This window comes from Fomitiporia mediterranea, assembly GCF_000271605.1.
Source record: "Fomitiporia mediterranea MF3/22 unplaced genomic scaffold FOMMEscaffold_5, whole genome shotgun sequence".
Lineage (NCBI taxonomy): Eukaryota > Fungi > Basidiomycota > Agaricomycetes > Hymenochaetales > Hymenochaetaceae > Fomitiporia > Fomitiporia mediterranea.
Genome location: NW_006760390.1, coordinates 924791 through 949956, shown reverse-complemented (window position 1 = coordinate 949956; position 25166 = coordinate 924791). Strand labels below are relative to the sequence as shown.

General features: G+C 48.4%; 10 protein-coding genes across 10 annotated transcripts; 7 read left to right on the top strand and 3 right to left on the bottom strand.

Moving 5' to 3' along the window:
• The first annotated feature begins 1059 nt into the window (after positions 1-1059).
• FOMMEDRAFT_120893 (uncharacterized protein) lies at positions 1060-2667 on the top strand. Its single transcript, XM_007265252.1, has 8 exons — positions 1060-1256; positions 1306-1371; positions 1430-1543; positions 1595-1750; positions 1805-1855; positions 1911-2095; positions 2157-2262; positions 2335-2667. Exons 1-8 carry the CDS (start codon positions 1070-1072, stop codon positions 2607-2609), a joined length of 1140 nt encoding a protein of 379 aa, XP_007265314.1. The 5' UTR covers positions 1060-1069; the 3' UTR covers positions 2610-2667.
• A 93-nt stretch (positions 2668-2760) lies between these two features.
• On the top strand, positions 2761-5737 carry FOMMEDRAFT_167044 (uncharacterized protein). The gene is made up of 4 exons (XM_007265251.1): positions 2761-3358; positions 3424-3807; positions 3858-5044; positions 5099-5737. The coding sequence occupies exons 1-4, from the start codon at positions 2996-2998 to the stop codon at positions 5526-5528; spliced, it is 2364 nt and encodes a 787-aa protein (XP_007265313.1). The 5' UTR covers positions 2761-2995; the 3' UTR covers positions 5529-5737.
• A 530-nt stretch (positions 5738-6267) lies between these two features.
• FOMMEDRAFT_139876 (uncharacterized protein) lies at positions 6268-8443 on the top strand. The gene is made up of 3 exons (XM_007265250.1): positions 6268-6871; positions 6940-7266; positions 7349-8443. Exons 1-3 carry the CDS (start codon positions 6539-6541, stop codon positions 7688-7690), a joined length of 1002 nt encoding a protein of 333 aa, XP_007265312.1. The 5' UTR covers positions 6268-6538; the 3' UTR covers positions 7691-8443.
• A 436-nt stretch (positions 8444-8879) lies between these two features.
• Positions 8880-10866, bottom strand: FOMMEDRAFT_167042 (uncharacterized protein; the record flags this gene model as incomplete). The annotated part of the gene is made up of 5 exons (XM_007265249.1): positions 8880-9636; positions 9692-9859; positions 9917-10086; positions 10145-10576; positions 10644-10866. 5 exons carry the CDS (start codon positions 10864-10866, stop codon positions 8914-8916), a joined length of 1716 nt encoding a protein of 571 aa, XP_007265311.1. The 3' UTR covers positions 8880-8913.
• A 110-nt stretch (positions 10867-10976) lies between these two features.
• Positions 10977-11732, top strand: FOMMEDRAFT_105836 (uncharacterized protein; the record flags this gene model as incomplete). The annotated part of the gene is made up of 3 exons (XM_007265248.1): positions 10977-11274; positions 11327-11461; positions 11510-11732. Coding segments are annotated over 3 exons (654 nt in total), but the record flags the coding sequence as incomplete, so codon positions are not given.
• A 562-nt stretch (positions 11733-12294) lies between these two features.
• On the top strand, positions 12295-16791 carry FOMMEDRAFT_82797 (uncharacterized protein; the record flags this gene model as incomplete). Its single annotated transcript, XM_007265247.1, has 17 exons — positions 12295-12481; positions 12536-12639; positions 12703-12827; positions 13022-13411; positions 13541-13875; positions 13948-14117; positions 14170-14298; positions 14358-14459; positions 14516-14639; positions 14704-14969; positions 15024-15159; positions 15215-15315; positions 15366-15631; positions 15687-15816; positions 15879-16143; positions 16221-16366; positions 16423-16791. 17 exons carry the CDS (start codon positions 12295-12297, stop codon positions 16789-16791), a joined length of 3345 nt encoding a protein of 1114 aa, XP_007265309.1.
• A 129-nt stretch (positions 16792-16920) lies between these two features.
• FOMMEDRAFT_139875 (uncharacterized protein) lies at positions 16921-17965 on the bottom strand (the record flags this gene model as incomplete). Its single annotated transcript, XM_007265246.1, has 2 exons — positions 16921-17457; positions 17547-17965. The coding sequence occupies 2 exons, from the start codon at positions 17963-17965 to the stop codon at positions 17022-17024; spliced, it is 855 nt and encodes a 284-aa protein (XP_007265308.1). The 3' UTR covers positions 16921-17021.
• Positions 17966-18083: 118 nt separating this feature from the next.
• FOMMEDRAFT_139874 (26S proteasome non-ATPase regulatory subunit 12) lies at positions 18084-19904 on the bottom strand (the record flags this gene model as incomplete). The annotated part of the gene is made up of 8 exons (XM_007265245.1): positions 18084-18409; positions 18467-18614; positions 18669-18781; positions 18832-18969; positions 19024-19365; positions 19419-19664; positions 19713-19772; positions 19824-19904. The coding sequence occupies 8 exons, from the start codon at positions 19902-19904 to the stop codon at positions 18110-18112; spliced, it is 1428 nt and encodes a 475-aa protein (XP_007265307.1). The 3' UTR covers positions 18084-18109.
• Positions 19905-20110: 206 nt separating this feature from the next.
• On the top strand, positions 20111-22106 carry FOMMEDRAFT_154809 (uncharacterized protein; the record flags this gene model as incomplete). Its single annotated transcript, XM_007265244.1, has 4 exons — positions 20111-20219; positions 20281-21764; positions 21847-21873; positions 21966-22106. The coding sequence occupies 4 exons, from the start codon at positions 20111-20113 to the stop codon at positions 22104-22106; spliced, it is 1761 nt and encodes a 586-aa protein (XP_007265306.1).
• A 94-nt stretch (positions 22107-22200) lies between these two features.
• On the top strand, positions 22201-24860 carry FOMMEDRAFT_167038 (uncharacterized protein). The gene is made up of 3 exons (XM_007265243.1): positions 22201-22484; positions 22544-23211; positions 23262-24860. The coding sequence occupies exons 1-3, from the start codon at positions 22260-22262 to the stop codon at positions 24580-24582; spliced, it is 2214 nt and encodes a 737-aa protein (XP_007265305.1). The 5' UTR covers positions 22201-22259; the 3' UTR covers positions 24583-24860.
• The last annotated feature ends 306 nt before the right edge of the window (positions 24861-25166 follow it).

Sequence of the window (25166 nt, the reverse complement as noted above, 5' to 3'; positions counted from 1 at the left end):
GTATGCTAGTACTCATATACGGTATATTTCTTCCTTTCCTGAGATTTGAGTTGTTGAGTTTGTTTAATAATCTCTCTCTTTATTTAGTTATAAATATTCTACTATTTTACATTAATACTAATCAAGCTCTTTCTCCTTTACTTCAAGCTCACATTCCTTCTCTTTCTATTATCATAACTATACTACTTTTCAATACTTTATTATATCTATCATGAGGGATGGACACATGTTTTTTTTGATAATAACAGTAGTTTTACTACTAATACTTATTATAATTATAATTTTTATAGTTATAAAAATAATAACATAATATAAATTGAAGTAATTAAGTTTAAGTTATAATTTTTGGTACATATATACCTCTAATGTATATAATTATAAATATTAACTTTATTTTACTAGTCCTAATAGTAGAATCGAGTATAAAAAATTATAAAGACAGAGATTAGTAAATTTGTATATTCTAATCTGTTAAAATCATACTATTAGCAATTCTTCTTATAACTTACTTAAAACTGTACAGAAACTTCTACAAAAACTAATATCAACAAAAAACATACTAATACACAAGTTTACAAAATTACAGCTTGAAATAATAATACCTTGAATTAATATAGTGTATTGATTGTGTGGGAAAGAGTTTGGTTCACTCCAAAAGTGTAATTTTTCATACTCTTCAGATTGTAAGTATAATAACTTTTTTACTGCTCATTATTCCGTCTCAAATTTTTAGATATATATTTATTAGATGTTTAGCTACATATCTACAAATTTTTATGAGGTTTGAGCAAAATTTGAGGGGGGAATAGTAAAATGGCCCACATGTGGGTCTGGCCCGCAAGGGGCGCCGCGACAGTATTATCAGACGCTCGGGATTCGTGATGAGAAGGCCGATGTGGGGACGGCTTCATATTCACGCGATTGATGGATTCACGTGCAGAGTAGATGTGCGGATCATCAATTACTGCGTCAAATCCTCTTGGTACGGCCCGGGATTGACTCTGTTCTTCGCAAATATTGAGTAACACTCCTTTTCGTCATACACGGCACATTATAAATGGAATAACATATGACTTTACGTAGCGCCGATTCCTTACGATCTACAGTGAAGCATCGTGCCATCATTTTTACCAAGTATATACCCTATCGATACTTGAGCACACTCCACGGTATAAGGAACATGCCCGTTACTGTAGTCCCAAGGACCACTGTCGTCCCAACGACTACCATGGATAGATCTAAGCTTAAATTCATTGGTGAGTCTTAATATTACTCATGTACCTTTCCGGTTCTGACCTCGTGAAGATATTGGTGTGAACTTGACTGATCCCGTTTTCCATGGGATCTATCGCGGACACAGGAAGCACGAAGGTAAATATTAATGACTTCCGACATAGTAATCATACATGTTATATTAATGGGAATCTAGACGACTTCGCTTTAGTACTTGAACGGGCAAAGCTAGCCGGGGTAAAGTCTATGATAATCACTGGTGGGAGCTTGAGGGAATCACGAACAGCTCTCAAAGTTGCTGAAGAGAACGGTAATTTGCAGTATATGCATATGATTTCCAACTGAGTTGTCTACCTATCAGATCTGTATGCAACAGTTGGGTGCCATCCCACCCGCTCGGGTGAATTTGACAAATTCAGGATCGGTCCGGATGGTTACTTGAATGCACTTGACCAGGTAATATCGAGTAGCTTGGCGGGTGCAGCTCGAGTTGTTGCTGTTGGTGAATGTGGCCTTGGTAGGAATACAGTTGATCGCTCTTATATTACCTAAGACCGACTTCGTGCATCAGATTATGACAGACTGCACTTCGCAGACCAGGAAACACAGAAGAAATATTTCAGTATGTCATAGTTCATGCCATGAGAATATGTTACACTGAGAAAACGATTATAAAGAGTGTCAGCTATCTTTAGCAAAGAAGCATCATTTACCGCTGTTTTTACACTCCAGAGCTGCGCACGAAGACTTTGTTTCCATTCTGAGGGAGGAAGGTTTTGATACCGACGGAGGACGTGCTGTTGGAGGAAGAGGTGGCGTCGTCCATTCTTTTACTGGGACAAAAACTGAGATTGAGGAGCTCGTTGCGTCCCTATCTTATCCTACTTGTTCCATTATTAATTCAATCGTTCTTACCTATTCAGACTACCATGGGGTTTCACGTCTCTGTTAACGGATGTTCGTTGAAGACAGATGAAAACCTCGAAGCTGCGAAGGCCATCCCGAAAGGTAGACTAATGCTGGAAACAGGTAGGCGGCGCACGTTGTATTATCGGAACCTAAATATAAACGATCGTTGATGTGGTTTCAATCCATACCCAGATGCTCCATGGTGCACGATGACATCAACCCACGCATCAAAACGGCATCTGGACTCGCTGCCAGCCGCTCTGCGCGAGGTGTACTTCCCAGCGGCGACGAAACCCGAGAGTTACGTACCGGGTCGACCGGTGAAGGGCCGTAACGAACCGTGTGCGATTGGTGGTGTATGCTGGGTGATGAGTTGCCTGCACGAAGGAGTGAGCGTCGAAGATGTCGCCGAGGCAGCATGGACAAATACAGTGGAATTATTCGGACTCAAGTGTCTAGAGGAGTAAAGTTTGTCCCGCATCACGTAGATCTAGATATTAATAGTGTTATAAAAATACAGCCGAGGGTCAGCCGAAATATTATGTAACGAGCTGAAAAACTGGGCAACGATGTCGGGGGGCCTGCTTTTATTGCCGTTCTCTCACCATCTGTCCCTGTCGCCGTCACTCCTCAACTACCTCACTGCCTCTTTCTCCGTTCCATTACAAAAGCCAGAGCCGGTTTTTTCTCGTAGTGCTAGTATATCAATCTCACTTAGGCTTGTCAGCCTCCTGTCTCTCATTTGCATTTTCCTCCTTTCCCTCTCCCCCGCTCCCCTCCCGCCTCCCGCCGCTTTTCTTCTCCCCCTACCGCTCGATACTGATCAAGTTGCAGGCAAGAGAAAAAGCGCACAATGGCGAACTCTTTTGATTCGGGTCAGCGTCCCCTTACACACGTCAGATACCAGTCCGCGAACTCCAACCCTTATGGCTCAGGTGACCCTTACTACAACCAGTCCTCAGGCTTTCTGCCCCCGCAGAAACCCAAGAAGGGCGTCAGCAACTGGATCAAGTTTGGCATACCTGTAGCCATCCTCGTCATTGCCGGAATCGTCGTTGGTGCCGTCGTCGGAACCAAGAAGAGCAATGATAACAAGACCGCATCGAAAAACGACCCGTCTGCCGCAGCGAGCTCCGCCGTATCGGCTAAAAGCGAGATTGGCCGCTTCGCTGTCTCGACGGATAGCGAATGGATGCTGCCAGTATACCCCTCCACGGTGCGTCGAGGTTCTTTTGCGTGCTTGTGTCAAAATGAAACTGATGCTGAGATAATCCATCCCAGACCAATACCGCTGTTTTCACTACTCCCACGTTTATCGACACGAGCGACAAGAATCTCGCATGGCCGCAAGACCCATTCCAACCATCTAACCCAAGTCCAACTACGGTGCGCACCGACCGTCCGCGCCTTATTGCGCCTGCCTTCAAGTGGGAGGCGCTTCCCAACCTTATCGCACACGACCCTTACCTCAGCGGTTGGAACCAAACCATTTTTGGCAATGCCACGCAATGGAAAAGCATGGATCCCGTCCCATACTTCATGGATGGATCCAGCGGTATTCTTGATGTCTGCCGTCAGGTCAAGGAGCGTGTCAAGGCTTTCGCGTATGCTTATCGCATGACAAATGATACGTCTTGGGTTGACCGAACCTGGCTTGAGCTTCAGGTAGAAACTTGCCCTAGCTTTTAACAAGTTCTGACCTTGCATGATTGTAGAATGCTGCCGGAAATACTTCGAATCCTTGGGGTCCTGAAGAGGACAGGTGGAACTCTGCCCACTTCCTTGATACTGCAGAAATGTCAGCTGCTTTCGGTATTGCCTACGATTGGCTTTATGACATGTGGTCGGATGACAAGAAACAAGCAATCCGTTTCACATTGAACAAATACGGTCTTAGTCTGGGTGTTGCTGCTCTGACACAGGGTACGAACGGCTGGTGGTCCGCTGCCGGTGTCTACGGTAACTGGAACTGTGTTTGCAATGGCGGATTGACCTTGGCTTCCCTTGCCGTTCTCGGTGATGACGAAACAGGAAACGCTCAGCAGCTCCTCGGACTCACTATTCCGAACGCAAAGGAGAATTGTGTGTTTGCAGTGTCGGACGATGGCTCGTGGGCCGAGACTGCGAATTACTGGTATTTCGGGACGACTGGTTGGGCCGAAATGACAGCTGCACTCATATCCGCGACTGGTTCAGATTTCGGTATGCTCAGCAACAACCCGAACTTCAACCAGACCGGTCTTTTCCACATGTACATCCAGGGTGCGACATCACTGTTTAACTATGGTGACCACGGCCCCAACAAGTACACCGCTACAGCGAACTCGCTCATCTTCATGGCGGATAAGTTCAATGTACCGGCATATGTCTTGTACCAGCGCGACCAACACGACGCGGCTGACCCTTGGAGCATGTTCTGGTATGACCCTACTGTGTCTGGCGCGTTCTGGGACGGCATGCCTCTTGACCACTTCTTCGATAACCATACCGACCAATGGGCGTCGATGCGCTCTTCATGGACCGACCTGAATGCGTTGTATGTTGCAGTCAAGGCCGGTATGCTTCAGGGTCACCAGACGCACAATGATTTGGATGCTGGTGACTTTGTCCTTGATGCACTTGGGACGCGTTGGGCTGGTGACCTCGGTTCGGGTGACTATCTGTCAACAGGTTATTTCTCCAGCGATGCTCAGGACAGCCAACGCTGGCTGTATTACCGCAAGCGGACTGAGGGCCAGAACACAATTATGGTTAACCAGTCGAACCAGAATGTAGCCGCGCAGCCTCAGATTGTGAAGTCTGGATCATCCGGGACTACGCAGGGTTCAAGTACGGTGCTTGACATTCCGGATGGCTCCACCGCATTCTGGGTGGCAGACCTCACTAGCGCGTACTTTGACGTGTAGGTTTCTTATTTTAACATTTATTATCGAGACTAATTTGTAATTTTCAACAGTACGTCGTTCCAGCGAGGCGTTCGGTTACTAAATAAACGCAGGCAGGTTCTGCTCCAGGACGAAATAAATGCAAGCCAGGCGATTCAATGGCGCATGCACACGAACGCGTCCGTGTCTATCAGCGGCAATCAGATTACCTTGCAGCTAGATGGTCAGACGATGGTTATGGAGGTCCTGAATGCACCGTCTGGCCTCCAAATTGGCAAGGCGGACGCAGTTCGACTCCCCAGTGATCCGGCTCTGCCACCTAACCAGGTAGACCAGCCGAACCCTGGAGTGACGGTGGTAACCATGGACCTGCCAGCTGGGCAATATACGCTGGAGATTCTCTTCAACCCGCAATGGCCAGGCATGTCCTCGAGTGACTTTGTTTCACCAAATAGCGTTCCATTAGCCAACTGGGACTTGACTAGTCACAATGGAGCATAAATTACAGACATTCTATCTTGTTTTATCATTGACTTTCCAGTCCAGGAGCCTTAGGCTCTATTTTTGTTTCACTACGGACCGTAGGATTACGAATAATCTACCTCTTTCCTCCTCCCTCCGCTCGTTTACTTCTGAGGTTTGGTACTTAGTAGCGTTTAGTTGCTGTGTGTTACGAAAAGCTAGTTTGGATGGATTTGAGCTGAGCTCGACGTGCTTGTGTGTTGTAAGATACAAGATACAAGGAGGCACGGAGATCTTGACTTCTCCCGTAGGCAAAAGGGTCCATCTTTGGTGACTGTTGAACATGCATCATCATTCGAAGTCGAAAGAAGCTTGTAAGGTTACGATGCCTATTTGAAATGATGGCCGAGAGGCACTGATGTTGCCATTGACAGCGGCTGTTGAACGCCATTTTATTTCCGGCAGTCAGGCGACACGAGGCAAAGAAAATCGGCCTGCACAGACACGCGTGAATGGGTGGCTACTTTCTTTCGTAAATATTCAGTCGAATAGATTGCATAGTGTGCTGAGCACAAGGACGCTCAAAGACAAGGACAGGATGGATTTGCTCTGGATTGCCATGAGATTTGATGGACTCTGATTGAAAGACGTGAGATGCTTGGACATGGCAACAGGCTAGGGACGAATACGGAAGGCGTTACGGTACAGCCATCGTTCGAGCCTCGCCGCCCGCCGTCGATTCTTTGTATACATATAGTCTCGACGCTTGACGAACATCGTTTCTCTGTCTGCATCATCGCTGTTGGCCCAGTGCAAAAGAGCCATCGGGACGAACTTTGGCGTAGCAGCCGTAGTCTCTCTCAGTCATTTACGGAGTTTTTTCTCATTTGATATCAATTTATCGCCTTCCGTGTTTGGCAGCTGGTCTCCTTTCACGGTCCCTCACTCTCCCCTTACTCCCTTCAACGACTACCACGGCCAGCACACGACACGGTTAGAAAAAAAAGAACGGTCCTTTCGTTTTTGTGTCTCTTGCGGTCCTCGCAGCCATGCGCTCCAGCAACAGAACACTCCTTTTCACCTTCGTTTTCGCCCTTACGCTCCTTATCGCTTTTGCGCCCCAGGCCGACGCCAGTGCAAATGCCGCCGCTTCTCCCGCGCATCGACGGCAGGCTGGTCGAATGATCAGAAAGCGCCAGCTACCACCGATTATTCAGGTCGGCTCGGATCCTACTCAGAGCTCGTCGACGGCCGATGGTGCCTCCACGACGCCTGCGTCATCAGCGACGTCAAGTGGTACCACGGCTCGTCCAGCAACCCCAACCACAGCGTCCTCTGACCCTCTCATTAGTATTGGTGTTCCATCTGTCAGCTCAAGCACTGTACGTTATACTTTTTTCTCTCGATTTCCGATGCTGAACTACGCTATCATTGGGGATTGGTGTAACAGTCTACTACCTCGTCGGTCTCCACTTCGACTTCGGCAACGTCTTTGAATGCTACCACCTCGTCTACTACCTCGTCTTCGTCGACGTCTTCGACAACCTCAGAAACGCTTTCGGTGACCTCAGCGCCTGACTTGTCCATCTCGTCGAATCAACCTACCCAGACGTTCACGAGCACCCTAAGCAACGCGGAGAGTTCGGCAACCGAATCTGCTACTACTACTGGTGCAACTTCCAAGTCAATTTCCAAGACTACGATTACGATCATTGCAGTCGTCGCGGCCAGCATCGGTGGTGCAGCTATTATCTGGACGATCATCCGCAAGTGGAAGGTACGCAAAACACAGCATTCGCTTAACCCTCTCGTTTTTTGCGGTGTTTTTTTGGGTGATTGACTTCATTGTGCTCTTACAGTTCCGCCCGTCTGCTGAATTCGAAGACCGTATGCAGCCAATCGACTGGAGTCCAGAGTCGACACACGCACAGACAGGTGGTCCTGGCTTGAACCGTTCAGCCTCACAAGCCTCGCATGGTTCTTTCATCTCCGGCTCAGAGCACGGCAGCCTTACAGGTCCTCGTCCCTACGCCCCTGGCACTGGGAACCTCGTCGCGGATATCCCGCCGCACGACTTCACCGCTGGGCCTGCGCACCTCGGAGGCGGATACGCTGACCTCACGCGCGGTCCTAGCCCAGGTCCGCAAATGTCGCAAGCTGTCGCTCGGGGCCCGAGCTTCAACCGCGGCTATGGCTACTGATCGAATCCAATCGAATCCGGTTCGGACGGATGTTCGTTCGTTCGTTCGGCTCGTATGTTTTAGAAGTCATTGTTGTGTAGCGGAGCAGAGGTTCTATCTCAATCTCTGTTCGCCGTGTATACCGTCCTTCTGATTTGATTTGATACATCTTGCTCATCATCGTTGGTGCTAACTGTTCGCTCACCCCTGTTAGCTTACCATCACCATCCGTCCATCTATCTTTTCTTGTTGATAACACCGTTCCTTTTTACAGTTCTGTTGGATTTTTTCGACGTTACGAGCAACTTGATCTGGAGATGCTTGTAATCCATTGATCTTTGCGCCTTTTCTTCTGTCATTTCTTGGCGTTGTCAATGATGTTTTAGTTCGACGTTGTTCATATACTTATGCCTATACCACTTCATTTGTTTGCAACCTTCTTTTCACCGCCGCTCGATGCGGTTTATCCCTTCTTTTATGAAATAAAATTTCTTGTTCAGGACGATTCGTTTGGTGTTTTTCACTCTATGGCTAGGTTTAATAGGCAGACCAGACTTTCAGAATTTGGGTGGGGAGATGTTGATAATTATGCATGTCCTTATTCATTCCATTTTATGTGGGTCTGCTTGTCATAGAGTGATCGTCTGTCATTTCTATTTATCGTCCTGTTTATTTCACTGACATTCGATGTGTTCCTTTGTGCAGTTTGTGAGGAGAATTGATGATAACCAGCGTTTATAGCAATAGTTAGTTTTTTATTTTATGAAATTTAACCCGATCGTTTACGTTGTTCGGTGAATTTGAAATGCTGGGATATTTCGTTTCTTTTGACAGTGCAAGGCGCGGGTTCACAGCAACCGTCAGATTATGAAGTGTGTACGGTTACAGAGATCAGTACTGTAGAATGGTTCGATGTCGAGATGGACAGTTAGTCGCTTGTTGTTGAGGCAGTGCACAGTCGGGACGAGAGATTACCGTTGTGGCACAAGTGTAGGTTGCGGAAATGAGCAATTGAGGTAGGGAAGCCGGGATAACACACGATCACAACTGTTTGTTAAGGCGTTAAGAATGAAGAAACCGAAAGATTGCTTTTGAGGCTTTGATCGAATGGAAGGGACGTAGCAGCCAACCTAATATATAAAATCCGTATCAAACCTCGTTCTCAGAAGTCAGTAATCCGTAATCTGTATCTATATTGATTGACATATGTGGAGGGTGTGATACGGCGGCGGCCGTCCAACATTCTACATTCGCGATCGTAACCAGAGTGCAACGAGAATAGCAACGACGGGTAACACAGAAACGGAATACACCCATCCCCAATGCCATTGCCACCGCCTTTCCATTCTTCCCGTTCTTCCATCTCTCTGCATCCCCGCACGTGAATGACGTGAAGGATCATCTTCGTCCATTAGACGCGTACGCATAAGGAGGTTCTCGAGTCCCGTTGGTTCTTCTGGGGGGAAGAAGCGTTGTTGACGGAGCCACGTCCCGTCGTCTTTCGAGCCGCTTGTATGTTTCGTTAGTTCCTTAACAGGGCTCGCTGGTTCCCAATCCATTGCATCTGGATCTCGCCGACGTGTCCCAAGAGGAAAGCCATCTTCCTCACGTTCATCCTCTTCATCATCAGCGAAACTCGATTGCAGGTTACTAGAACTAGCCGCCTTATTACCACCAAGTACAAACGAGGGCCTCCCGAACATCGGGTTCACACTGGCAGGTGTAGGTGTAGGTGTGATGATAGGATTTGCGGATAGTGAGAGTGAAGCGAATATGTCTGGTTCTGGATCTGGTCCATGGTGGACGGCGTATGAGGAAGTTGACGGCCCATTTTTTGAGCTGTTATCGTTCGCCGACGTTGATGATTTATGTGGAGGTTCGGAGAACGCCCGTTGGACTGAGGTGTCTATCAGTCGGATTGGAGCGGGTTTATGGATGGTGATGGAGAAGTAAGATAGAACGAGAATCTAGACTTTTAGTCAGACACCATATTAGGTGAGAGGAAAGAAAAATGAGACTCACCGTTAACTCTAGAGCCAAGGCAGCACCGAAATATAACTCTCTTCTCGAATTCCTATCAAGGGAGTTTCGTGTCCACAGATGTAGGAAATCCCATTCTCTGCTAATCGAAGAAGATAGTAACAATATGGATGTTGATAGCCTTGATATCCAAGTTAGGCCTTGAAGAAACTAGAGCATAAATAAGATTATAAACTGTCTGTAGTACAGGAAGTGTGTAGAACGTACAATATATTGCTGACGGCCACCGACTCGGACTTGCCTCCCTTGAAGCTGAGATTTTTGTTGTAATGAATACGTAGGATCCCAGAACGTCCAAATGATAGAAATGAAAATTAGAAATGGTAATACAGGAATTAGCCTGTTAAGATGCGAGGGGATGCTAAGGTGGAAAACACCTTTCAACAGTAAATTTCAGTATTATGGCAAAAAGGTATACAAGTAACCACACCGCACCTGCAGCATTGGCTAGGATGGCGGCTAAATAACTTATACTCCACAATATGCCACGTATTCGCCATGACCGAAGTCTAGTGCGGCTGACTTTAGTTACATCTCTAGCTCCTCCTGTTCTTGACGATGGGCGAGTAACACTCGACCTCAACGCACCACCCAGCGCGCGTGTACGAGCATATTCGTTCTTCCTAGCAATCTCAGCGTCAACAGCGGGTTGACAGGACGGACACACGGGCGGGTAGCGCGTCTGTAGTGAAGCTATGTACGTGGGTAGCTGTGCGACACGCGTGGAGTATGATGGATCGCCTGGCTCGGGGAGGTAGGCGGCGCGTAGGTTGATGAGGAGTGTTTGGTTTGTTTGGCAGGCACGGCAGAACAGGCTGGATGTGCGCTGTCCTGCTAGTGATGGGAGTTGGTTGCGGTCTGGTAGACCTGTAGACATATTTTATTTCAGCTAGGGTTCCCCTGCCGTCCATAGAAAGCCGTAGCCTGGACTCACCGCGCTTGGAGAAGCTGTCAATATTTAACCGTTCATCATATTGAGCAGGTTCGTCGCTGATAATTTGACCGCGTGCGTCATAGCGGTTCCAACAACCACAGTATGGACAGCGAAACGAGCTAGGGTCGAACGCACCCGCACGACTTGAGGACGGGTGGGAAGGGTCGATAAGACTGAGGCAGTAAAAGCATGAGACGGTAGAGAGTCGTCGGAAGAGGGTCATGGTGCGCTTGCACTTCTGAGTGTCTGTTGGACACGCGTCATACAAAGTTACAACGTCGATCATCCTAATGTTCAAGGTTGCCCAGCCACGACCACGAGGATTAGAAAACAATGCAAGCTGCACCGTCATCAGGTGCACAACGTGGTCAAGCAACTATTCAGCCCGCTTATTTCACGTCTTCGCTCTTTGTCGATGCGTTACGTGCAGACGTACGCGAACTTGAGCGGATCTATTCAAAGCACTACTATGCTCTTGCCAATGCGACTGAAGCAGAGCCCAGTCCTTTGAAGCCATTCGAGCTATTCAAACACATATGGGAACAACTCGGTTGGCAATGGTTGCATTTAAAGGTGCTTGAGCCGAGAGCACGCGAAACTTTCTTGGACATCGTGTTGCGAATATTCTCGGGTACGATTTCAATTCACTCATTAAAATATTGACGAATTAATCGGTCACATAGAATTTACTGAATCTTCGGAAAGTATCATGATGCGTGTGGTGGCTCTACTCGCACTTTATACATTCTACATGTCGCAACCGTCCACGTCCGTTCCACGGACAATGTTCCGAGTTGATGGTATACCCATCCCAATTGGTAAGTAGCACGCATATATGGAATGGATGGATATTCACAGCGTAACAGATAGCCTTGAAAGACTGCTGAACTTGCCGGAGTCATTGAGCGGGTCTGAACAACCGTTGAAACCATACGTGCAATTCGTCCTGCAAACACTCGAGCCGAAATTTCTGATCTTACCTCCAACCGACTTGCAGGCTCAGAATCCGCGAACACTACCTCGGGAAGAGGTGCGGAACGAAATAGACTTGGAGGAAGCCGACTTGGCTGGTACAGGAGTAAAGAAACCAGGAAGGCCATCTAAGGCGGAAAAGGCACAGAAAATGCGTGCAGCGGTATCTAGTCTGGATCGTTGGTTGGATAGAAGCTCGTATCCAACTGAGCTTATTCATGGCACGACAGACCCTGCTGGGGCAGCAGGGTTGTGGAGACCCAGTGAAGAGGCAGAAGGTGATATTGCAGCCGCCGCAGCAACGGAACAAACAACACACGTCACTCTCTCACAGCGTCCATTGGTATCTCTCAATTCATACCGTTCGGGCAAGGCGGCAGCAGTAAATACGTTGGAAAATGGTGGACACTCTGAAGCTGTAGATAGAGCAGGACAACGGGTTCTACAGCGTCTGAAGGAGATTGATGCAATGGCGGCAGAGCGAGGACTGGAAGTCGGCACAGAGGGCGGGGAGTTATCCGCAATAGGGCGCGTGGAGAAAGCAGTGGAGGAGAGACGAGTGCTGTCGTTGCTTGAAGGTGGTGGCACGTGACGGCGTCGTTAACCGCAGCTGAGGTGGATTCACTCTACTGTATTTACTGTATTACTTCTGTACACTAGACCTCGAGCATCCACAGTGATGGATGACTTTGAACTGCTCCTCAGAAATCGTATAATAGAATCTGTCTTCAACAAGCGAAATGCTGCTGGCGAAGGGCCACAAGAATTCTACGCAGGTCACCTCAAGATATGGGAGTTCGACGACGCTGCACAAGCCAGGGACCTTGCACAACAGAAAAGCAAGCTCCGTTACATCATTTTTGCCAGTGCGTTGCATGTACTCCCCTGCCTTCCCCTCACCACCTAATAATAATATGCAGGGACGAGTAGTGGCGGACCTCTCATTCACAAGGCTCGCTTGAATCCTAACGACACATTCTCCGTTGGCAAGACATGGAACGTCTCAGACCTTAGCAGGCTAGCAGTGCATGATGTATGCTCTCAAATTGGCATTAGAATTTATTTCTGACGACATTCTTTCAAACAGTTTAACAGGCCCGACCAATTGGATGTTACTTTTGCAAGGACATACACCTGGCACGTTGAAAACCTCGTTCATCGCGATCAATTCGTAGCTCAGGCTCAGATTTTACATGAGGAAGCACTGAGACTGTTGCCAGAGAAAGAAAGGAGGGAAAAGAGAAAACTAATCGTTGAAGTCCCTCCCGTCTGTGAGTCATTGCTTATCATATACGTTGTAAAGGATCACCTAGCCTGAAACCTGCCCTAGCTCGTCCGTCTACCGCTACCACGGATCGGGCCGATGCACGCTCGGTCAGATCAAATGTTACAAATGCTACAGTTAGGGACTCACGATCTGCCTCACGTCCCCGCACGAATGGATCCCAACGATCCGAGTCGCCTGTGCCTCAGCCCCAACCTCGACCACGCGTTCCTCCTGTTAACGGTCGACCCAGCTCTTCGGCAGGTTACTCAACTCGTCCTGGTTCGCCCTCGCGCATTGGTGGGCCTCGACCGGCGTCCCCAGCAATGTCTGCATCCGGAGCCCTACCCATGCGCAGACAAAGGTTGCCTTCCACCGCAACAAACGCGTCCGGACGGTCATTTGAATCATCGTCACCGAGCCAGTATCCGTCTATAAATGTCGCCCCAATGAGTCCGGCACCGGCCTCTATCAGCCGGGTGAAGGAACCATCTCCGCTTCGTTCAAGACCAATTCAGCCCCAATCGCAGGCGTCCTCATATTCAGCTTCACATAATTCCCTTGATGTTCCCTCAATATCGTCCTCTATTCCCAGCACCGCGACCAATGCATCCACGACTTCTGTTGCAATGTCCGTCTCGAGTGCTGCTTCGTCATCAAGAGGTTCCCCCGCTACCTCCGCCTCCGTTCTTCCTTCTGAATACGCACAATCCACCTCGTCGCGAATGCGCAGTGGTTCGGGTACACCGCGTGCGCCCTCTCCCGCGCCGTCTAATTCCTCACGAAGATCGCGGCGTGATCGTGATGCTACGGAACCGCCTGTTCCTCCGCGTGTGACGAAACTCGGTGTTTCTGCCGTTCCCATGAGTACACAATCCTCCTCACAATCACAACCTGGTAAACGGGATCCAAAAGCACGAATATCGTTTTTCGATCCTGCAAACCAGGCGCTACTGGATCGGCTCCTATTCTCCGCGGAAGCAACACCTCCGTCTGGTGCTGCTAATGGCCATGTTGATGGTATTGCTAGCGGTGACGGAGTTGATGGTGAGGGCGAAGGGGTTGAAGACGACGTGTGGGAAGAGGAAGGCGACGCAGCTGCTGCGACTCTAGCGAATATTGAGGAAATGCTGGAAGGCTACGAGTGGATTGGCGATGGTCTCCCCTCTCGGTCTCGAAAAGGTCCAGCCGATGCAATTGAATCGAGTCTCCTGAATGAACTCACGTTATTAGAACGGGTAAGCTTATGATTCCCCGGGTTCTGTTGGTTGCCGCTCATTCTTTTCACAGGCAAATATACACTCCTTACTGGAATCGGATGATGACCGAATAGCAAAGGTTTTGAGTGGACTCGACGAAGCTATTGCCGAGCTGGATAGTATGGAGAAAACAGTATCGTCGTACAAGATACACTTGAACGTCAGTTGGACGGATAACTTTCTGATTCGTATTCTTACCAACCTTTCTTGTTTTTACAGGCTGTTAGCGACGATATCTTATACATCCAGTCCCAGAATCGTGGGTTGCAGGTTCAAACTCAGAATCAGCAACAGCTCCTACTTGAGCTTGAGAAGCTACTGGTAACACTTCGTCGTTCAGTTTTGAAGCCATTTTACTGACGACAGCTGGATTGTAGCAAACTGTACACGTAGACAGAGAGACGTTACTCGCCCTGACTCAGGAGTCATTGGAAAAGGACGACGGTATAAATAGACTAGAGCTCGCTGCTACCGAACTTTACAAAGCACTTCTGGCTGCTCGTGATAACGGCAAGTATCCTGCCAAAAATATGTGGGTTTTAAATAGTCTAATATTTATTTGTAGACATGGCCGCTACAATGGAGCGACTAGATGAATACCGAACACACAACAGCCAGTTCTGTAAACGCATTCTTGACTTCCTTACGATCATGTTTACTGCGCAGAGCAATCTTTTGCTCGGGGATACGAATGGACTTATTTCGTCGAGTGAAATGGGACGCCTGGTCATCGTCGGTCATAAGCGATTGGAAGATTATCTTGGTCGATATTGTGGACTTATGTTGTATATGAAAGAAATGGATGAGGCGAGGTACTCTAAGATTTGTGCCGTAAGCGATGGTAATTTTTGTAGTTTACACGTATTGACGATTTCACCGTTGAAGGCGTATTTCTCTGCGGCCAGCGATCTCCACTCGAAGCAGGTCAAAGCTTTATTAGCGGCGTACAGCAAGTTCATTCGACAGGCATCAGAAGAAGAAGCGGAGCAAGGTGAGTTATTAACTTGCCTTGCGGAATCTAGTCGATAAATTTTATCTTTTACTAGCTTTTGCGACGGCGGAAAAAGAAGGCTTAGTCTCAGGCGGACTTCGTCGAGCAGGCACGGTGGTTCGCTCTCCTTTAGACGCCAAAAAGGAGAAGGGCAAGAAGTCGGGTGGTAGACTGACTTCCTTCGAAGTGCGTCGCTATAGCCCTTAATTCTACCAATCTAACAACGGGGTAAATAGGTCCTTGATACCGTTCTTGAACAGATAGCACCGCAAATTCACAACGAGAGGGTATTCATCGCGGATTTCCTGCTCATTAACGATACTGCTATCACATTTGCGGACTATATCGGCCTTGATCATTATTTCCGACGGCAAGCTGCGCTTTATGTGGGGTTGAGCAGCACGACGATGAAATTAGTCCGTGGTGCTATGGACCTTATTTTCGGGTTCTTGCCGACGGAGCTTAAGTCGTTTATTGATGCTGCACTTGCAAAGGATAATATGTACGTGTTTCACTTGCGAATATGTGGGGAAGAAGGCAATGCTCATTTCCAACAGGCAAATTGTCGGTGTGCTTGCCTCAATCGAGAGGGCAATCGCCGATGCAGAAGAACGAGGAAACCCGTTTTTCGCTAGCGTACTCGACAAACAGCATCAACGTCTCCGGGTTATTTTCGATCGGCATGTGGTGAGTAGCACGCATATCTGATGTTACAAACTTCTTGTTCTGACTTATTAACTGTCTGGAAGGACGAACAAATTAAAGGCGTTGAACAAACGAGGCTGGATGCGAAGAAACGGCGTGGCGTGGCGCATTTCATTAAGTACTTCCCCGTGTACGTTTCACGTATTGAGAGTCAGCTTGGTGGTGCAGATGGGCTGGAGATAAGGAGTAGTGTGGATGCGGCGTATGATCGGATTGTGCAGAGTATGTTTGATTCGTTGAAGCAGATGGCGAAGTTGGATGGAGATGGGGAGGATAAGGGACAGTTGAATTATCATGTTATACTCATCGGTGAGGATTTCTTTTTCTTTTCTTTTTTCTTTTCCACCGTTTGGAGTGGTGAACTGATGAGGGGATTTTTGATGTAGAAAATATGCATCATTTCAGTTCTGAGATCGGGCAGCTTAACATCAATGCTGTTAATGCGTTCAAGAGAAACGCGGAGTCTATTTACGACGAAAATTTGAACGCGTATGTGAAGATCGTGATGCGTCGTTCGTTCGCCAAGATTATCGTACGTTCATCCTTTACTATCCTTTATTTTCTTGATCGATCTCAGACTTAATGCAGGACTTCTTCGACGGAGTCGACCGCCTCCTAAAAACAACAGCCCCAACCGAAGTCTCCAAAAACTCCTCATACAACCGCTCCGCCCTCAAACGCGTTGTCAAAGAATACGACTCCAAAGACATACGAAAGAACATCGACGCGCTGTTCAAGCGTGTCGAGAAGCACTTCACAGACGCGGACGCGCCGGAGGGTAGTCCTGCTAGTACAGTCATGACGGGGGTGTGGAAAGCGTGCGAGGACGAGCTTCTGCGGATGACGGATGTATTTTTGATGAGGATTAATCAGTGTTTTAAGGAGACGAATGTGACGTTGGAGTATTCGAGGGCGGATGTGGAGGCTGCGTTTAAGAGACATAGAGTTGGGTCGTGATTTCATTTTGGTGTTCTGCTTTTTTTTTTCTTTCCTTTTTTTGCTGTGTTGTCAATGTCAGTGTCTTTGGTGTCAAATTATTGTATCATCATCATCATCATCATCATCTCGCTGTGGGCTGATAATTGTGTATATCAATAGACCAATGGATGGAGAATACTACCGAAAATGCAAATGAGATGGATTATGAAGTAGTTTTGAGCTAGTTGCAACCGTGTACTGTACTCAATCTATCGTACGTGCTCCGTAACACGCACTTCTTCACCCTCTAGCGGCGCCGACACAGCAGGCGAATAATCCGGTCGTACACCCTCCTTCCATAATCGCGTATACGTCTCTCCCCTCGTCCACATCGGCTCACCACCAAGAGCGTTCGTCGGTCGGTCCACATGCATCCGCCAGCGCTTTCGCGCCTCCATCGACTCTGCCTCCGTGTACTTCTTCACTTCCCAACTCTTCATATGTTCCGCTTCGCGCTGGAATGCACGCTCGATTTCGGTTGGTTTGAAAGTGATACCGTAGAATTCTGCTTCTGCTAAGGCGATTTTGGATGCGATTTCTTGTTCGGAGCGAAGAGCGGCGTATTGCATGCAGGCGGAGACGTAGGCGTCGGAGAGGGAGAGGCCTGGGGTGTGTTCGTAGAGGTTTACGGTGAAGCGGACCACACTGTCGTATTCAATTCAAAACAAACAAGCAAACAGTATTAGCTTCCTTGGTTTGGATCGTACGTAGCAAGTGGGTTTGGAAAAACGTACTCTTCAGGCTTAGGGTTCCTACCCCGTTGGCTGAGCCGCGTCCATTTTGCTCCACGTATAGGATGCTCGCCCTCAATGACATCCGCCTCGACGAGGCTTCGCTCGCGGAACGCTTCAAAAGGATGGTCGCGGAAGAACTGCTGACGAACTTCATCTTCAATATACACGATGGGTTGTGTCTTTACTTTGGGCGGTTTTCTCAGATCCGCAGTCGCAGTCGAAGTGCTAGCAGTCGAAGGCAGGTCATATGGTTTCGCGCCTGCAACGGACGGAAGGCGAATTGGAGGAGAACGAGGTGGAAGAGGGAGAGGAGGATGTTCAAGGACAGCTCTGTACCACAGTGGTTCTTGTTGGATGTAGCCCGTACGTGCAAGACGAGCAACTTGCTTGTGTACTTGTGTAGCGACGCGCCGTACCATCGAAATAGACAGAGGTTAACTTCGGAAAAAGTGAGAACGTGAGCAGGAGAATATTTAACTTTCTGCACGTGATCTCAAATTCACTTGCTTGCAATAAAAGCACGAGACTGCAATACGGAAACTACTACACGACGGATACATGCACTACGACTGAGCTTTCACGCGGGATTGGGCAGCCAAAGCCGCGTTCATTCCCATCCACGTCTTCTCTACTAATCCAAGTAGCCGTTGCATGTCGGAACTCCACTCGTTACATACGTCCTCAGAAGTCTGTTGCTGACGGAAGTTAATAATCCCTGCTGGCCGGTCTATCCGAGCCCACACGGTCTTCGCTACGACCAATCTGCATAACGTCTCCTCTGTCTCCTTCGAAGATAGGTCAAGCATCGTTTCGAGACGTTTCATGGATATGCGGGTATAATAACTTGCGATAACTCGGATGTTCTGCAGTAATATCATAAAGTTGGAGAGTATCAGAAACGTAAAGTAAAGATCACATACGTGTTCTATCACTCGTGTATGAAGATCCTCCCATCTGTCAGCGTTTGCATGGCCAAAGACGTCAGTACCACGAAGAGCAGAACCGTAGAAATTCTCGATCCCGGGCCATCGCATGATTTCCTTCGTTACGAAGCATTTCAAGAGATTACTGCGACGGAGAATCTCAGGAAATAAGTGTGACGGGCCTCCATGAAATGCTTACCGGTGAAGCTCCATCTTTGTGAGCTCAGGATAAGCGTATATGCGATGCAGCATGTCCGATTGTTCGTTGTTATGAGGCGCGAGGACGATATAGTAAACCACATGCTCGAGAGCCTATGAAGAAAGATTAGTTTGAGTTTCTTCGAGACAAGGAGAAGGCGTACCTCACGACCCTTCCCCGACATCTCTTCTTTGATCCCCGGCGTATCCCAGATATTGTGATAGTATTTTGCAACATCGAGGTATTCTTTGCCATGCAATGCATATTGGATCATTAAGTCGTAGAATTTTAATTTCAAATCCTTTATAGCATACAAGTCAATCTACTTGTCATCAATAATAAAAATGTCACTTACTTCGTTGCCCTTTTCCTTCAAAAATCTCTCGTTGACCTTTCGTCCACCGACGCGAACCTTAATCCAATCCGCTTCACCACGGCTTTCCTTAAGACCAGACGATTCTGCGTCCTTCCCCCTCGCCACGAGAACAAGCAAACGCATTTGTTCGAGTAAAAACTCTGTCTTCTCTCGCCGCTCCATCGAGGAATAAGTTTCGACCTGGAGATCGGAGAGAAGGTCCGAAGCAGTCTCGAGGGACTTCTGTGGCGGAGGCGACTCCTTCGTAGGTTTGTTTGCGAGGGATTCATGGTAAAGTGCAAGAGAAAGTGTTACTCGCGCGCGAGGGGTTTCGAGGAAGATCTATAATATCCATAAGATAAAGTCCAACCGGGGTCGATCGTGGAAAATACAACCTTTCCCTCCGTAACTTGTCGCAGAGTTTCGACAAGTTCGAGCCATCTATCTAAACCATCCCGACTCCTCACCTCCTCCAGCCAACCCATTGCCTGCTCTACCAACGATTGAATTGTCACTTTAAACTGGCCATGTTTTTTGCTGAGGAGAAGAATATTGGAATTAAGGGCGGCGAAGTCACGAGCTTCGTAGGTTAGGGTGGACACGGTCGATGCAAGAGTAGTCGTTGATTTAAGATCTGAGGCCTTTCGCGACGTCAATAAGAGCCTCCAATAGTGTCAACACAAGCTCACATTTCGCGTCTGTTTCTCTAGGACAAGTAATTTCTCGATCGCTTCTGACAGTTTACCTCCCTATGACGAACGCTTAGAACAATTCAATACCTCAGACAAGAACATTAGTACCTTTGCGAGAGCGGTAGCCTCCGGGACTAAGGCTTGCACTTCGGGGGTGAAGTCCCTTTCTTGTTTCTTTACTTCAGACATTGCAAGAGTACAGATAGATGCAGAGCCAAGGAGCAGTGAGTGGGAGAGCCAGAAATCAGAGTGTCAAGCACGACGCGTCATTCGAGTGGGTGAGACTCAGATACCATATTCGTCGACGCGTCTTAGAGCGCGTGTTGATCACGCACAACGCGACTCGTGTGTGGACTGTGGTCTACTCGAAACGCGACTCTGGCCCGACTCATGACATGGACGCAGCTGCCGTACGCTCAGAGATAAAGTCATGGGAGCGTGCATTCAAGGCAGAGCATAGCCGAGACCCGGCTATCGAGGATATCAAAGCCCAACCAAAGATTGGTCAGTCGTGTTCAGATTACTACATGTCAGTCGTGACTGCTTATCTTACTTGAGCGACTAGCCGCTAAGTATAAGCTATACAAGAAGCTCTCAAAGGAGGCAGCTCAATCGCATGTAGCAAAGGAAGCACATCGACATGCCCCCTCGACTCCACCACGTCGGTCATCCGACCTACCAGGTCCTTCATCTCTTGTACCAAAGTCGCGTGCAACGGCGCACGCTCCCACTGAAGAGACATCTAATCCTTTCTCCCCTGCAAAGTCGCCCCGTAAAAAGCAAATCTATCATAATCAAGCTCCTCAAAGCACTTCAACCTCTTTCAACCTTCCGTCAACTCCGCCCAGGAAGAAAAGAGTACTACCCACTCCTTCCCCGGATCCATTCCCGCCTATCGAAACTGCTCCAGAAGTAACATCCCCCGTTGTTAACAGTGCAGTAAAGAAGGCAAGGAAACGTCTTCGCGGTGACCTCGTTTCTCCGACTCCTAAGAAGCCTCGAGTGGCATCCACATGGCTCACTTCCGATTCGGAAAGCAATTCAGAGAACGATCGCGAGGTAGATACAGCGTTCGTTGACGAATCGCCTGTGAAAGTTTCAAATGGGAAAGACTTCAAGCCCTTATTTGATGAGACTCGCCTTCCACAACCCAACTTCACTACGACCACGAAGAAGGGACCATATTCACGTGCGAAGTCTGCAGTTGATCCTTTCGCTGGGCATTCGACTAGGCAGCTTCCAAATGCTCTTCAGGGAGAACCAAGCGGCTTGACGAGGGCGGCTTCGTTGCAGAATCGGAACAAGATCCTCTTAACTTCTGCACGGGTGAAACCAGTTTTCTCAGGGAAACGGCCATATGCTTCGATGAGGTCTGACTGGCCCGAGGATTCTGCTACGATTAACGTAAATGAGACCCGACCTGCTGCAGACTCCCGAGCTAATCTAAAACGTTCAAGTTCTGTCGACGCAGATGACATGGCATCCAACGATCAGCCTCTTCCTACGAATCATGGTGGACTGTTGCCTCCTTCACCATCTGCTAGTGACCACGGAAAATCCGAGACTCGTACGACGGCGGACAAGTTTCGTGCCAAAAATCGGAAAAAGGTGAAGCTAACCTTGGACAATGAACTTGGCGAAGACGATCAGGCAACCGATGAGGGCGTGCAGGTAGTTGACCTAGACTTAAGCATACATCGACATGCTGGTTCTCGAGACGTTGACAGTGACGAAGATAATTTAATGCGAGAAGCTTTCGGGACAGTCGGGAAAATCAAATTTGACGTTGAACCTGAAAGCCAAGAATACGGATCCGAGGATGGCGAACCAGACATTAACCTTCCAGACGACCTCCGCAAAGTACTCCACATTTCCGCATCTCAGTCCCGATCTCGTGAAGAGCAAGTCCTCGTGGATTCCTTGCTACGAGGAAGGATGGACCCGCAACATCTCCGGGGCGAGGTGTGGGGAATTGGTGAAATTGATAACGTGGCAGCCGCCGTAACTGATGGTGAAGAGGACTGGGCGGGGGAAGGAATTCCGTGGGAGGTAGGCGAGTTGTGAATTAGGCAAGTCTGTACGTTTGTTTATGTACTAAACGTCGGCTTTTGCTGATTCTTATGTGTCTTAGATCGTTTATACACGTCTGATCTGCATTGTAAAGTTGCCATTTTGTACACGTGTACCTTGCATGTTCCACTGATATTATTAACACAACCACTTCACTGCCTCGTTGAAGAACCTTTCCAGGCTCTTGAAGCATACTTGTCTGCAGTCACAGTTGCTGCAGTATGCGATGAGTTATGCCGTCGTCAAGATGTGACGGCGATTCATAGTGATATTAAGGTGCCCCTGTCCATGCCTTTATGGTGCGGTTCAGATACGACGTAACATGCCTTCTACACGCCGAATCTTGGCTGCCTGGCCGGTATATATCTTGTGCACCTCTTACACCTTCCGTTTGTACTCCACCAGAGTTGAGTCCATTTGTGCTCACACGATCATTCAATTCTTCCTCTTATTCTGCTACAAAATCTGTCTATAATGCTTCAACTTCTCAAAGATCCCGAATTGACGAGATTCGTCCTCGACTATGTCCTGGAGACACCTGGAGGTCGTCGTACCGTTTCGCGAATTTCGCGGACTTGCAAGGCCGTCTCGGAGATGGCGCTCAATTCGCTGTGGAAGGAGCTAGACTCATTACTACCACTTCTTTCTCTCTTTCCTGGCCACCTCTTCAAGAGGGCTCGTCGACCAGGTCAGGGCTTTGTAAGTGGACTAAACTCATTTCAATTCACTCTTTTTTTCCAAATTGACCGATCCGTTAGGAGAAGCCACCTCAGCCAGAGGACTGGAATCGTGTGCTCGTCCACGGAGATCGGGTTCGAAAGATTGCCTACAATGAGAGCGTTGGCAATGTTCACCCGGGCATCTTCTCTATTATTGAGAAGACCAAACCGAGGGACTACATTCTTCCTAACTTAAAGTTTCTCCATTGGAAATGTGAATCTAGTGAAGGACTGGAAAGGAGCAAGCTTTTCTTGAATCCTCAGCTCCGATCTGTGACGCTTGAAGTTGGTGGAGGTGTGCCACAGGAAGACCTTGCCGAATTCCTTTCGGTTGTTTCATCAAGCACGCGATTAACATCGCTCTCCGTTACCTCACCCACGCGGTTACCTCATTACCTCCCTCGCCTGCTCCAGCAGCAGACGACTCTGGAAAAGGTTGCACTGATGGCGCCTGGTGCGCTTGCTCCTTCTATCGGACGCTGGTTGTCGTCTATTCCATCGCTTAAGAGTCTGCAAATCGAAGTTGGAGACCGCTCTGATGGTGTTATCGCGAGTTTCTTCAATGGTGTTCCAACTTCTGGAAAGTCGTCACCTGGATTTGTCTCTCCAGACTTTGTGATGACACCGCTCTCTGCAGCAGATTCGACTGTTCTTGTCAATTTTGCCACGGAGCCAGGATTTAAACAATTACGACACTTAAGCATTAGGTAAGTAACAATTCTCGACTGTAACGAACAATACTTATGAGTACGTACAGCGGAGAGTTGGGCTCTGCGACTAATTTCCTCGCTCGGGTCTCAGCACCTCTTGAAAGCATCGAGTTGGCCCTTGACGAACCCGACAACGAAAAGGAGTGGCGTTCTTTATGGCTCACCGTGAGCAGGCAGTTCAAGAACAGTCTTCGTTCAATCGTGATCTCGCCATCGAGCAATTCGCGGTTTGTGGATCTTATCCGCTCTACCACGCGGGGGGACAATTCCGCCCGGCGTTTGCGACTAGACGGATTAGTGAATACGGAAAACTCGAGGGTCATCTTCCCTCAACTTACACATTTCGAAGTGGACCTCCCGCAATCGCGCATCTTCCTTGACGAGGACCTGCAGCACCTTGCCACTGCGTGTCCCAAACTTCAGATAGTCAAACTTTGCCCGCTCTCGAGATGGCCTCTTCCGTATGGTCCTCCGAAAGTGACGCTGACAGGTCTGGCACTCTTAACAGCAGGTTGTGAACAACTGCATACGCTGCATATCCCGATACACGCTCACCGAACGGACAACCGTACTCTATTTGAGATTGAAACCTCCTCACGTTCTTTGACAACCTTACATCTTGGTCATTCATGGGTCGACGATCCATTAAACGTCGCAATTCATATTAGTCACTTCGCTCCCTACCTCGAAAACTTAAAGTTCTTCCGTGAGAAGAACAGGCCTGGCTACGTTGAGGCGCATTGTTCTGGATGGCAGCGCGTTAGCGAAATACTTCCACAACTGCAGCAGCTTCGCCTACATGAGCGGAGCCACGGCCAAACCACTGGTTTCACTAGCCGTCCTGCAGCACCGAGCGATCCCGCTTCTTCACCTTCCTTCATGCGCCTGCCTGGGACACCCCCACTACGCAAGACGGTGACACGGGCAGTACAAGCAACACCCGTTACGAAGGAATTCGCTATACAGACCAAGGTTAATGTTCGGCACAAAGGTATCTCAACAAAACCCGTGCCTTCGGAGATGCGCGACGAGGGCATCGATGCTAGGCCTTTTGTGCGCGACGAGATTGTCCAAGCACGACCAACAATGCACGAACAAGCTGTCGAGGCGCAACCGCTTTTGGTTTCCAAGCTTGTCGAAACGTTGGTAATTCCGGACAAAGTGACTGCTGATGCCTCGACTTCTCCTATCAGAGAAAAATTCGAGGAAGACACCACCTCGAACGATGAATCTTCCTCCGCGCCATCTGGTTATCTCGCCCGTTCCGCCGATTATTTGACGCAAATTGTGCACGCCGTATCGCCGCCTATTTTCCTCAGGCTATTCAGTCTCTTTAACCTATGGGCGATCTTCCGAATTCAGCCTTGAAAAACACCTTTCGCTTACCTCACTTGATTGACCAAAATCCGCGCAGCGAGTCCGCGATTCCCGCCCCTGGGTTCACTTCGTTCGTTCACCGTTATTCTCGGATACGTTCATTCGATATGCTTCTATGCGCTTCTTATGAGTCCCCTTTCATCACGTATGCTTTATGAATTTCCCTCAGCCTGGTATGCTGCATTTTCTCTTTATGGCCTCTTTTGTCATCCCATCCATTTCCCGCATAGCAACAGATATTTATTCGTGCATTACTGTGTTGTTTTATCATTTTGATTGCCCAATTGGAGGTTACAAGTGCTAGACTTGGTTACCGCATAGCGTGGTGTTCTTTGTGTGAGATTCGCGAGCGGCTTCTCAGGAGAGTGATGCATATATACAATAATATCTCCGGAGCAAGGGCACATATGGAGGTCCCTTGCTGTCAGCAGAACAGCTAATTGATACCGCCTCGGTGGCACCGCCTGCTTCCCAGCTCCTTTAACATTCGCCTCTTTGCTTTTTCTCTGACTGCAAATCTCACCACTCTCCTTTGCTCGACTCCAGAGCCTGTTGCCAACTCTGAGAGAATCCGA

Coding starts and splice junctions, on each gene's coding strand:
- FOMMEDRAFT_139876 (XM_007265250.1), top strand. CDS start 6,539: ATGCGCTCCAGCAACAGAACACTCCTTTTCACCTTCGTTTTCGCCCTT. Junction 6,872..6,939: donor CATCTGTCAGCTCAAGCACT/GTACGTTATACT, acceptor TTGGTGTAACAG/TCTACTACCTCGTCGGTCTC. Junction 7,267..7,348: donor CGATCATCCGCAAGTGGAAG/GTACGCAAAACA, acceptor GTGCTCTTACAG/TTCCGCCCGTCTGCTGAATT.
- FOMMEDRAFT_120893 (XM_007265252.1), top strand. CDS start 1,070: ATGACTTTACGTAGCGCCGATTCCTTACGATCTACAGTGAAGCATCGT. Junction 1,372..1,429: donor CGGACACAGGAAGCACGAAG/GTAAATATTAAT, acceptor ATGGGAATCTAG/ACGACTTCGCTTTAGTACTT. Junction 1,751..1,804: donor TGTTGGTGAATGTGGCCTTG/GTAGGAATACAG, acceptor TTCGTGCATCAG/ATTATGACAGACTGCACTTC.
- FOMMEDRAFT_167038 (XM_007265243.1), top strand. CDS start 22,260: ATGCTTCAACTTCTCAAAGATCCCGAATTGACGAGATTCGTCCTCGAC. Junction 22,485..22,543: donor GTCGACCAGGTCAGGGCTTT/GTAAGTGGACTA, acceptor CCGATCCGTTAG/GAGAAGCCACCTCAGCCAGA. Junction 23,212..23,261: donor TTACGACACTTAAGCATTAG/GTAAGTAACAAT, acceptor GAGTACGTACAG/CGGAGAGTTGGGCTCTGCGA.
- FOMMEDRAFT_167044 (XM_007265251.1), top strand. CDS start 2,996: ATGGCGAACTCTTTTGATTCGGGTCAGCGTCCCCTTACACACGTCAGA. Junction 3,359..3,423: donor TGCCAGTATACCCCTCCACG/GTGCGTCGAGGT, acceptor AATCCATCCCAG/ACCAATACCGCTGTTTTCAC. Junction 3,808..3,857: donor GAACCTGGCTTGAGCTTCAG/GTAGAAACTTGC, acceptor GCATGATTGTAG/AATGCTGCCGGAAATACTTC.